At 38.2% G+C, this 12,828-nt stretch overlaps 1 protein-coding gene across 7 annotated transcripts in view; it reads left to right on the top strand.

The window, feature by feature from the left end:
• PARD3B (par-3 family cell polarity regulator beta) overlaps positions 1-12,828 on the top strand; it is a 980,939-nt gene that overhangs the window by 511,466 nt on the left and 456,645 nt on the right. For 6 of the 7 annotated variants that reach the window (XM_044381230.3, XM_026492130.4, XM_057304240.1 and 3 more), the window contains one exon: positions 8,097-8,185. The exons of the other annotated variant lie outside the window; for it this stretch is intronic. In XM_044381230.3, coding sequence (XP_044237165.2) covers positions 8,097-8,185 — 89 coding nt within the window. The remainder of the gene's footprint in view (positions 1-8,096; positions 8,186-12,828) is intronic. 7 annotated transcript variants of the gene reach the window in all.

Below are 12,828 nucleotides of genomic sequence, written 5' to 3' on the forward strand. Positions count from 1 at the left end.
GGAAGCAGCGACCCATTGGTGTTGGTCTTCTGCGGAAAGATCGAAGCTTGTGACACTCTGACCCTCACATCAGTGGTGGTTTTCCTTTGATACCCCGATGAGATTGGCCAACGTGTCTATTCCACTCAGACCTCACAGACAAAACAGAATTCGCCCCCTCCCCCCTTTAAATTCATCCTGGGTTTTAACTCCCTGGTATCAGGTTTAGTCGGGGCCACTTTATAAATTCCTACCAGAAACACATAAGCAAAAAACAAACAAAAAACCCCAGCGGGTAGAATGTGTAAAGGGTCTACGTTAAAGAAAAAAAAAATCACTAAAAAAAAATTTCATTTGTCTTCTCAAACCTAACTCAGAATACTGGGAAATCATAACAATGAATTCTAACTGTGCTAATTAACAATAAGAAGGGAAGGAAATATCCAAGAAAAGAGCATAGAAAATAACAAGATAATGAGGTAGAGACGGGAGGGTTTTATTTTAAGTATGCTTTCCCTCCTGCCATAGATTTGTTCCTCGAGAGTTGTTTAGAATCTGTATGTGAAGAAAGTATAAAATCATATATTTCAGTAAGAATTTGCTTCTCAGGAGAAGCTTTCCAAAAAAGCATTTGTTCAAATGAATAATCACCTCTTAATTGATCTCTTGGAGAATTTTTATAAGTATGTTTCTTCAGCGGGGGCGAGGCTGCCTTACTATGTAGTGTACCTTCGCCAAGTACTGGGACATTTTAGATCTGGAATGGAAATAGAAATCTTGTCTCCATGTTACAGATAATGAAAGTGAGAGCCAGGAGATGAGGCGTCCGGTCACTAGGCAAAGCAACAAGAGAACTTCTTTTGCACCTTTTTCCTTTGTCTTAGACCAGAGCTTAATTTTACTACAATACCTTGGTTTTCCCCCTTTAAAATTTATTTTTATTGAACCTATTAAAACCCTGCAATACCTGTTGGACACAGACCAGATAAAGAGAAGGTGTAGCCAGCTCTGTGGTGTTGGTGGGGTTTAACCTGGGCAGCACGTCACGCGTAACTGTATAATCTCTGGGAGACAGTCCACTGGGAGATTGCTGACTTGTGGCGTATTTAACAAAGTTCAGAATTATTTAAATCCAGCCCAGTCTTATCCCATGTCTATTCCCGTAACTTACTCGTGGCTTTGCAGCGTGTGTGCACAAACACCTCATAGCCAAGGTTTGGGGACTCATTATTTATGATCTAATTCATTGTATTCTGCCAAAATAAATTTTTATTTTTAAAATGGAATTATTAGACCTCAATCTTCAGAATAATGAAACACTTGATAGTTTTTCATGTAAATCATTTTTTAATGTTTCATGATAGGATGTTGTTTCTTTATTCTATTTGCATAAAATCTGTAACTGAGAGACATTACAATGTAAATATATTTAACGTGCTTGCGTGCAGACCTAAATCTCAGGAGACGTAGGCCCTAAGTTTGGTTCGTTCTTTGACCCTCAGTTTCACCTTGAACAAGACATTAATCCTTTTGGTTTTGGATATGTCCATGCCTAAAATTAAGATAGGAATGCCAAGAAATCATTTAGGATTGTCATGAATATGCATCTAGTTATATATGAAATATTTTGAGATCTTTGAAAGAAAGAAAATATACTCAAGACATTATTAGACTGTTAATGTCATTGAAAGAAAACAAGATCGATAAAATGAATGACAAGGTCAGCATTCATTAAGTCCGTAGCTATTACCTTGATACTCAGAGCACTGAACCGAAAATCAGGAATCCTGGATTCTGGCTTCGTTGCTTTCGCAATCAGTAAAAATGGGTAGTCACCTCACCGTTCTGGGTCTCAGTTTTCTTAGCTATAAAATGAGCGGGCTGGCTCGTCAGCACCATTCTTTCCAGCGCTTAATTAACATTGCTAAGGATTTCTGAAGATCTGCGCTAGTTGCTACAGGGCGGTGTTTCTCAGAGTGTGGTTCCTTGACTGGAAGCAGCAGGAGCTTATTAGAAGTGCAAATTCACAGGGCTTACCCTAGATCTAGTGGGTCAGAACCTCAGATGGGCCGCAATAATCTGTTTTCACAAGGCTCCAGGTGATTCTGATATATGCTAAAATTTGAGGATCTCTGTTAAAATTGTCCTTATTCTTAAGAAACTTGAAATTTAGCGCTTTTCAAGTCTCCAATTTTCTTGCCAATTTCTAGACCTGTGGACACACAATCTAATATATATATATTTATAAATAAAAATATGAAAAAATACATGAAATGAATTATGGGCATGTTAAATTGCTAGAACTGAAACCTTTTGAGGTGGTGTCTATGCAGCCGTGATTTCCCACGGTAAGGTGTTGCCCAAGGCACAAAGAGTATATATTAGGTCAAGCTTGAATAACAGTGCTTGACTACCAAAATGCATGATCATTTCATATGTGTGCTTATCAAATACAACTTGTTTTTACTTAGCACAGATATTCTTGTTCTAAAATGTAAAAACAAAGATTCTGAAATTATGCCCAGAATTTTAATTTTACAATTTACATTATGTTTATGTATGAGCATCGGGCACGTAACCTGACGTTCAAATCTTCTCTGTATAATTTTTCTATTACTCCCATTCTAAAACCTCATGTGCATTTCAAAAGAAACTTGCAGTTGGCTTTTTAGAATGCAAATATTGTTATAATATGCACCTGAGCTTTGAAACATCACTCAATTGCCGTTAAAATTTCGTGGCCAAGTGGTTTCAAATGTGGCTAAAGAGCACTGAGGGGGAAAACATCAAAGCCATATATTTTCACCTATGCGGCAGAGACATCTGTTGATAACGGGACATCTATTTTAGTTCTCATCTGAGAGATGAAAAACGGAGCTGTAAGCCTGCTTTTGGTATTGTTTTAGCGCTGTGGTCGGCTCGGGAAAAGCAATGAGAATTTGGGTAGCATTTTCTTCCAAAAAAGTTTTATCAAGAGCGTTAAGTTTATTTGGAGACGTGTAACTTAGTGAGGCTACGTGACGTGTACGCTCTCCTGTGTGAAATCAGTGACTTATACCAACTGGAATATGAGATGATAGCCTGGTGCCAACACCATGCTCCCCCCGGGGAGGAGTGCCCTGCCTGGTGCTGCGCCCTTTTCCTGCAGCCTTTGAGCCCTTGAAGTTGTTAGCGCTGGTGCTAACTAAATGTAAACACCTTTACTTTCCAGCTGCTGCTAATTGGTTTGGGAATATTTATGTAAGTGTTGATTTTAAGGCTAAAAATAGTGCAGTGATGTTTAAATCCAACTCATTCTGGCTGTCAGAAATGCTCCCATGATCCTGAAAAGTGTTGCTAAAAATGTTCACTTTTGAAAAATTGTAGTAATTAAACTTGTCTGTTGTGAGAGCCACATATGATATGTTCCCTGCTCTGATAAAAGAGAGAAAGGACAAGCTTCTTCAAGGCCTCTGCCGGGTTGGCCAGATACCACCTCCTGCTGAACTTTATCAGAGAGCAAACAATTGTAATGTGGGTAAAAGGAGACAAAAGAAAGTTTGAAGTTGCTCGAGATCCTCATATTCTATGCAGTGGATCGCATCTATTTTAAGCGAACATTAAAAATAGAAATTATAATGGTTTTATTAATACAATTAAGTGCGGAGCTTTCCAAACCATCGACTTTTTTAGAGGCAAGTTTGGGGACTTGAAATCACATAATTACTATTTCTGAAGTCTAAGGTTGAAGAAGAGCGTGTCTGTTCCACACCATTTGTTTATACCTCTAGCTCTTCATTGTCAGATTATTCTTGCCCCTTTACCTCCCAACTAAAAAGTCAGATTTCACAGATTGTTCTCAAAGTTATTTAAATAAACTGTGAGGGAGGAAAAAAAATTCATTTTTAGGTACATGTGATTTTGTGACTCTTCACCATGTAATTTAGTGAGGGAAGAGCCTAAGTGCCCCTAAATTATTGCTTGTCAGGTATCTTGTAATTTTCGGAAAAAGTGATTTTTATGGACCCTGTCCAGAATGAAGTTGCTGTTGTCTCTAAGTCTGAAAGCACTACACTGTTCCCGTGTTGTTGGAGTCAATTTAGAACTGGCTTTGTGTCCTTGCAGGATGCCTTGGGCATCTGTCTGCGTGCCCCGTCTCTAGAGAATAGCAAAGAATTCTGTTATTGCAATATGTAGGAATGATTTTGGCAAGTGACACACACTGCCCATTAGTTGAGATGATAAACTCTAGTCCCTGCCCTTTTCGATAGCTGTGGCAAGGCAAAGACTTTTCATTGCTCCTTTTAAAATACTGGAACTCTTGTCTTAGACGTAGAAGTCTGTGAACGTGTGTGTGTTCTTTTTTAAGTCTGTAGTTATTGACATGATTGCTATAAAACCATAGTCAGTTCAGAATTACCCTTGAGCACTGTATCACATTGCAATTGGCCCAATATTGCTTTCAAATTCTAATTGACATTTCCATATACTTAGAGCATTAAGTATGTTGTTGACATAAATAGAACCTTTACTTAGCAGTCTAACTGGAACTAGAAAAAAAGTTATTTTAACCTTGTAGAATGTTGATTTGAACCAGAAAGTGTGCTATTTTCTTATCTTAGCAAGGGATCAACAAGAAAATTCCACTTGGAGGAGGAAGCAAAGAGGCAAGAAATAGTTAACATTTTATAACATATATCCCAGTTTTTTTCTTTGACACTCTGAAGATATATATCCATGAAGAATTACAGAACCAAAAAGAATTTTTATTTCAATTAATAGCCACTCTTAACTGTTCACGATGCAAAGCCTTTATATTGTTAGGATGCTAATACTCTCTAAACTGATGTCCGATTCGATGTGATTCTTACCAAAATCCAGCTGGCTTTTTTTTTTTTTCCTCGCAGAACTTGATGTTCTGATTCTAAAATTTGTATGAAAATGCAAGGGACTCAGAAGAGCCAAAACAAACTTGGAAAAGAACAAATGTGGAGAATTCTCATTTCCTGATTTCAAAACTTCATACAAAACTAAATAATCAAGACCGTGTAGTACTAGCATAAGGGTACCTATGTCGATCAATGGAATACAGTTGAGAGTCCAGAAATGAACCCTTATATTTCTGGTCAGTGGAGTTTTGATAAGGGTGTTAAGACAACTCATTGGGCAAAGATAGTCTTGATGACAAATGGTGCAGTCATACTATGTACAAACACTAACTCAAAATAGTTTTATGCCTAAATATAACGGCTAACATTATAAAACATTTAGAAGAATATAGAGTAAATCTTCGTGACCTTGTATTAGGCAATGTTTTTTTCATAGAACACAGAAAGCACTAACACAAAAGAAAAAAAATAAATTGAACTTCATTAAAATTAAGAATTTTTGTGCTTCAAAGGGCACATGGAGAAATTTCAAGAAGTGTCTCCCACAGAAAGGGAGGAAATATTTGCAAATCGTGTGTCTAAGGAATCTGTATACAGAATATTTAAGGAACTCTTACAATTCAACAATAAAAAAACACAAATAATTAGATATTTCTTCAAAGAAGATCTACGAATGTCCAGTAATCACATGAGAGGATCCTCAGCATCGTTAGTCATTCTAGAAACGCAAATCCTTAGTCACTGGGGACATGCAAATTAAAATCTCTTCACACACACCATGATGGCTAAAATTTAAAAAAGGGAAAATTAAGACTGCAATAAAGCGAGGATTCAGAGAAATTGGTACCTTCATATATTGCTGATGGGAATGTAAAATTGTGCAACACTTTGGAAATATTATAGCAGTTCCTCAAAATGTTATACAGAGTTCCCATATGGCCCACCAATTCCACCCCTAGGTAGATATCAGAGAGAAATGAAAACATATGCCCACAAGACCTTGTCCTTCTTAGCAGCATTTATCTCACAATTGAACATTAATTCAAATGTTCGTAGCAACATTATTTATAATTAGAAAAAGTGGAAAAAACCCAAATGCCCATCAAGTGATGAATAAGTAAACAAAATGTGGTCTACCCACATGAGGGAATATTATTTCGCCATAAAATTCAATGAACTACTGATACATACTACAACATGAATGAGCCTTGAGAACCTCGTGCTCGGTGGTAACAGCCACTATCTTATGATTCCATTTGTATAAAATGTCCACAAAACGTAAATTCTTAGATACAAAAAGTAAATCAATGATTGCGGGCAGTGGTGGGGGAATGGGTAGGGTGGGCAGACAGAATGGGAACGATGGCTAATGGGTGTGGGGGTCTCTTTTTGGGATTTTGAAATTGTTCTAAAATTAGTGGTGATTCCAAAATTCTGTGGATAAATTAAAATTGAATTGTACTTTTTAAAAGGGTAAATGTAATGTTATGTGAATTATATCATAATACAATTTTTTAAGAAAAAAAATAGTGGGTCTTAAAACCCCAGTCCTGCCTGTCGATGACTGAAGCTGCTGCCTTGTTGACATCTTGAGATGTTACCACCTCGTGAGAGATTCTACCCCAGATCTCGCCCGTCTAAGCCACTTCTAAATATTTGACTCACAAAAACTCTGAGAGACAATAGGCTTTTTTAATCCATTTAATTTGGGGGTAATTTATTACACAGCATTAGGAAACTAATACAGTGCCGTTCTGCTCACGCATTCATTAACATTCACTAAATGAGCTCTGTGTGTTGGGTATTAAGAGAGGACCAGACATGCCCTTACCCTTCCTAGAACTCTCGCTTGTGTAAGACAGGGAAGAAAGTGCAAATGTTCTGACATGTGCGATAGTCACGAGTTGAAGTATTTTGTTAAATTATCTACCTAAGTATTTTTGTAAGCTGCCTAGCCCTGTCTCTTTTCTCTGGAAGCCTAGATCAAGCCCTTCATAATAGTAGGAATGTTTGAAAGCTTTCAAAGACATTCATCTTTTAAGATTTGGTGCCTTAAACTTAAACGTGTTCTTTGACCTTTTAGATTTTCTTCCCTTTCTTTATCCCCCTGAAAGGGCACAAACAAATTTTTTAAAAAAGAAATCTAGTGTAGACCAAGTTGTTCACAAAACCCAGAACCGCTATGTGAAATGTTGCTACTCTGTCTAAAAGTGAAGCACATTATTGTAATCATTTCACACTGACAGACTCCACACCTTGTTTTCTCCAAGATTTTAGCCTAGTTCCTTTATGCCCAAACTCTTAACTGATATACTGTCTTTTTTGGTTGTTGCGATCATGCTTTCAGATCCATGAATGCTCTGTTTACAGGTGTGGTGGTTGACAATGGGTGTTTCTCCATGTGGTTTGTTGACTCCGTGAAACCTGAGTCCACAAGTAACATGGTTTATGACTTTGCTTCTGAAGAGTGGTGTATATCTGCAGAATCCCTCTGTTCAAGTGCAGTTCCAAAGCCTAACAGAAATGCCTTACAAATGAGATTCTAAACCAAGCTTGCTTTTAGAATCCATTCTCTCTATGTAACACCCAGCTCAACGTGGCCACTGCGTTGGAGTGCTTGCCTCCTTTGGCCCTCTTACCTCTCTGCAGTGGAAGAGTGTTTACCATTTTAGAAATTAAATGGTTAATTTTAGTTTCCCTCTGCTGAAGATCATTCTCAGAATGAAAGTCTTATGACAGAGTAAGAACTCCAGAGTTCTTTTCCTGCTGTAGTCCTGTTACACTTTTGACAGAAGTGACCTTGCCAGGCAACTTTTTTTCATGGATTTTGCTTTCTTTATGTTTTTAGTGTCACCAGGGGGTGCAAGCAAGTACAGTACATTAAAGCTAATACATCACCACCTGTCAGTGGCACCTTCCCTTTGGTCCCCCCTTTCCTTGCTGATTTAAAACACTCAGTCCCAAAAGCTTATGGTTGAGTAGCAGGAAGCTAAATGATGTATTCCAAAGCTCTTAACATATTGCCTTGTGTAAATGGCCCATTTGAGTATTTCGGAAACCAAACAGGAGAGAAGAGAACATTGAAAGCACTGAAAAGATTAACACCTGTTTCCAGGCTTCAAAGAAATTGGAGCATACTATAAATATCGAGAGTAAAACCACTTGCTGTCTCACGTTGAGACATCTTATTCAAATTTTCCGTTCTATATGCATAGCATCCAACATGCTTATGGGTTTGTTTGACTACAGGATTCCACACAGAACTTAGAAGATGGAGAAGTTATGAATGGTGTACAGACAGAACCACTGACATCGCCGAAAACCAAGGATGCATTGAGGTATTCTCTTTCTGTGAATAAGACTATTTTAGTTATTACAGGATAGTGTTTCTATAATAGTTTGTAGTTGTTTTTATTTTATAGGGAAGGTCAGGGTAGGTAGAAGAGTAGAGTGAAACCTGTCCCAGCTGTAAAATTAATTAGTCACTCTTTTATTTTCTTTTATGATAGAAGAACTTCCTGACAAACATATATAAATGAGCCTCCAAGTCTTTCAGCTCTTCTGCAACCTGGATTTCTTAATTGCTTTTTTCTCTTTGAACAACAGTTTAAAGTGACTTTTCCGAGTTCATTGTGGTTGAGTGCTGTACTTTGACATTAGCGCTTTGAATATCGCTCTGCATTCTGTTTTAACCATCTTGCAGTATTTTTTACTCAATATATATAAAATGAATCCAGTCTATTACCTAGGATATTTCATGGTTTTAATGTAAGTCACTCATTATATGAAGTCATTTGCTCTCCTTTTCCCCAATTCTTACTCCGTTCTGTACTCATTTCCAGTTCTGTCTTAGCTACCACAGGTTCAGTTCCTAGTTTTGCTGCTTGCTGGTTCAATGAGCTTAGGCAAGTTATTTGTCTTTCTTTGCCTTAGTTTCTGGTCTGTAAAGCAGAAATAATAGTAAACCCTTCTTCAGAGGATTGGTGTGAAGATTAAATGAATTCATGTATGTAAAGCACTTCGAACAGTGCCTGGGCCAGAGTAAGCCATGGGGAGAGTTGCCGCCGTCGGCCACCACGATGGTGATGATGGTGATGATACCACCACCACCACCACCACCACTCTTACCATCATTTTTTCGAAGTTGCTTCAAATTTTGCACTAGAAAAGTAATTCTATGTTTCGTAGATTTCTGGCTTCAGCACTCAGAGGTGAGGTTGCTAAGGTTGATGGTCCATTCATTCATTCACTCAACATTTCTTTTCACTCGGTGCAATTGCTAGTCATTGCCGAGCATTTTGCATGGAATTAGCTTTTTTAAAAAAATGTGGTCATCCTTTATCACATTGATTTACTGTGTGGACTTCCCTCACACGCTTTATAGCCACATGACACGGGTGTTCTTTTTAGATTCTATTGCTTTGATGAATGAGATGCACAATATTAAAAATTTGGTAGAGAATATCTCCTGGGCACTATCTTTTTAGAAGCTTGATAAGATCGTTTTTGGAGGTAGGCATAATGAATATAATACCCTTCTTCTGTTTGCCTTTAATTTCATTTTTTTCAGTGTTAGCTTTTTGAAAAGTTTGCTAGCATCTTGGCTAAATGTTATGTGGAGAGATGTCACAGAGTGAACCATCGTTTGATTTATGGCTACATGAACGAATTAACTATACTTTCTCCAGGTACAAAGAATTGAAAGGAATGAAGTATAGGAGTTAAAAAAAATCCTTTAATTAAAATATATGTGTATACATGTATAATTTTTGCAAGAGTTTTATCATCACATTTAATGGGCTAACGAATTGCAATTCAGAGCAATTAAGTAACTTGTAGAAAACCAGTCTGCATCCACTACTCTTGTCTCCAAATCCTTCGACTCCCATGTTTCCTGTTGTGTACACCTTCCCTTAGTCCTTGGTGTTTGATGTCATGCTAAGGAACTTCACGTGGTGAGCACCAGTTTGGAAAAATTAGCTGAAATCAGGTTGGGGCCAAGTTCAGAAAGTAGAGTAAGTGCGGACTCCCAGCACTTGCAAGCTCTCAGGTACGGGGAGGATGAGAAGGGTCTTCACAGTATGGCGTGCACAGCTAGCAGCAGGAAGCTTGGTGATCACAATTCCAGGAAAACACTTGGGTTCTAGCTGTCACGGGGTGATGAAGAAACAAAGGAAGAGGAATTAGGAAGCCACTTAGAGCTGAGTTACGTGGCCATCATTCTCCTGGGGCAAGGAGGGCGTGCTATCCCACAGAGGTTGGCCCAAGAATAGCACTTAGGACTCACTTCAATGTAGGTGGCATAGAAGCTCAGCAGATTATTTCCAGGGTCCATCTCAAAATGTTTTGAACCTATTCCTATATTTAAATCCCCATAGTCATTGCTCAAGCCTTCATTACCACTCAGACTATTGTAGTAACCTACTGTCTCTTCTCTTAAATACCGATCTCATTATCCTAATTGATCTCATGTATCACTCACTGCTAGATAAAAATTTCTTAAACCACAGCATTCAACAAACCATTCCTTCATTCCAATTGAATTTTGTTAAATCCTGGGTTTGAACACTACCTATGTAACCTTAGACTAATTATTTAACCTCTTTAATTTTTTTAGTATGGAAAATGGGTATCATGATCACACAGATTATTGTGAAGATTAAATGAGATTTATCACAGGCAGATGTGCTTAGCACAATACTAAATGAACGGTTGGATAAGTATTAGTTGCTACTGCAGTTGTGATTAGCACACACACCACAGCTTCTTCTGTCATTCTGCCATATAAGACTATGAATCCTCTGAAGGATTCCCGACATGTCATATGGGTCTTGGAACATACTAGCAGCATATTTGATCAGGGAATGGTTAACACGCATTGCTCCATAAATCATAAGCATACCTATTAGCTGCTTACCCAGTATTAACACTTTTTTATTTAAAGAAAAATAACCATAAGAGGGGGTTCTCCAAATATTCTTACAATATACATCTCTTATGAAGCGCTTATGAAGCACTACTCAATTTACCTTGATCTTAAGATGATGAAGCAAGAGGTTTCTATTGGGTGTTTTTTTATTTTTATTTTTTAACTACACTTTAAGCTTTTCTTTCTTTCTTTCTTTCTTTCTTTCTTTCTTTCTTTCTTTCTTTCTTTCTTTCTTTCTTTCTCTTTCTTCCTTCCTTCCTTCCTTCCTTCCTTCCTTCCTTCCTTCCTTCCTTCCTTCCTTTTTTCCTTTCCTTTCCTTTCTTTCTTGAAAGGGAGTAGGGCAACAGGAGGGGTAGAGGGAGAAAGATAATCTTAAGGAGGCTCTACTCCCAGCATGGAGCCCCATGAGGGGCTTGATCTCACAACTCTGAGATCATCATGACTTAAGCTGGAATCAAGATTAGATGCTTAAGTGACTGAGTCACCTAGTCACTCTAAAGCTTCTATTTCAACAGCAAGCAATACATGCAAAAGACCTTCACCTCACCCCCAAGTTCAACTTCATTCCTGACCTCAGCCTATTCCTTGACACATCTCCAAATTAGCCTCCTCCGGACTTACCTCTTCTCCCACGCTTAAAACGGCCATGAAGTTTTATCCTTTTTTGCCTTTGATATCCATTCATTTAGCAAACTATTGGGAGAGTCCATGTCAAAAAAAAAAAAATCCCATAAACCTTTCCCCAGGTATTCATGCTTTATTCCTGTAATTATTGCTCTAGCCCTATTACCTCTCCAATTATTGCAATAATTTACTAATTCCTGTCTCAGGGATCAGTCTCTATCTTGTCTTAGTCTTTTCTAATCGATCCCAGCTATCACTGCCAGATAAATATTTCTAAACCGCAGCATTTATCACCCCACTCCTTAGTGCCAACACCTTTAATGACTCCATTTTCTACAAAAACTAAGTGTGCTTTTTTTTTTTTTTCCTGCGTGGAATTTGACATATCACTCTGAGGTTTGATCTCAAGCTGATGGTTCAACCTACTCTTCGAAATACACCCCCATCTTTCCCTTCCTTTCTCCCTGCTCGCTACCTTCTTTAATATCACAGCCATTCTCTGTACCCACAAAGCATCCTGGTTCAGTCTCTCGGTGCAGACTTTGTTCTTTTCTCCGTATGCCCCCTTGCCTACTTTTTCTGATTGAAGATCCATTTGCCCTTCTCACTTCCATCTAAAATCCTCCTTCAGGAAGTTTTTCCCGATCCCAGCTTCCCTTCCTGATCCTGTACTCATTTCCTCTGAGCCTCATCAGGAAGTGCCTCGACTTTGAAACTCGTGAAAGTAGCTTAAAACTCCTGCTCTAGGATACAATAAATTCCAGTGTGAGTCCTGACTCTACCTTGGAGAAATGGTGTAAGGTTTGACAAATTATTTTACCTCTCTAGGCATGGTTTACTTATCTGTAAAATGGGTCTGATATGTTTACTTTATACTTCTGGTAAGAGTACGTGGTATAGTGCTAGAAGGCTATTAACACCCTGCCTCCCAAATAATTGCTTATAATCATTGAAAAAATACTACAGTTACTACTACCATTCCATTGCTTGGTATTATTCTCTGTTACCTGTCTTAACCTGCCCCCTAGATTGTGAACTCCTCAGACATTGGCCTCTGTGTTTTCCTTGCAGAACTTCCTCATTGGAACTACTCAATTAATACACATTGAATTCAGGTATATTAAATGACTCCTACCACCATCAACAACAGGTTTTTACTCAGTATATTTGCATCAACAAAACATCACGATCAGGCATACTTCCATGCCATCAACAGACTCTTCTGGGAGGTCTCTCGTCGGTCTGTCTCTCACACTGTTCCATATGACAGACCTGCGCATTAGTGCCTGAAGAGCCCCGGCTAACACCTTCTATCCATTTATCACCCATCATCTGCTCTATGGCAACAGTCTCACCATGAAGAAATCATGTTCCTCAACCCTCCAGTACTTGAGGATATTTTTTAAAGTCTCGCTGAGGAAATCAGTT

Source organism: Ursus arctos, unplaced genomic scaffold, assembly GCF_023065955.2.
Source record: "Ursus arctos isolate Adak ecotype North America unplaced genomic scaffold, UrsArc2.0 scaffold_1, whole genome shotgun sequence".
NCBI lineage: Eukaryota > Metazoa > Chordata > Mammalia > Carnivora > Ursidae > Ursus > Ursus arctos.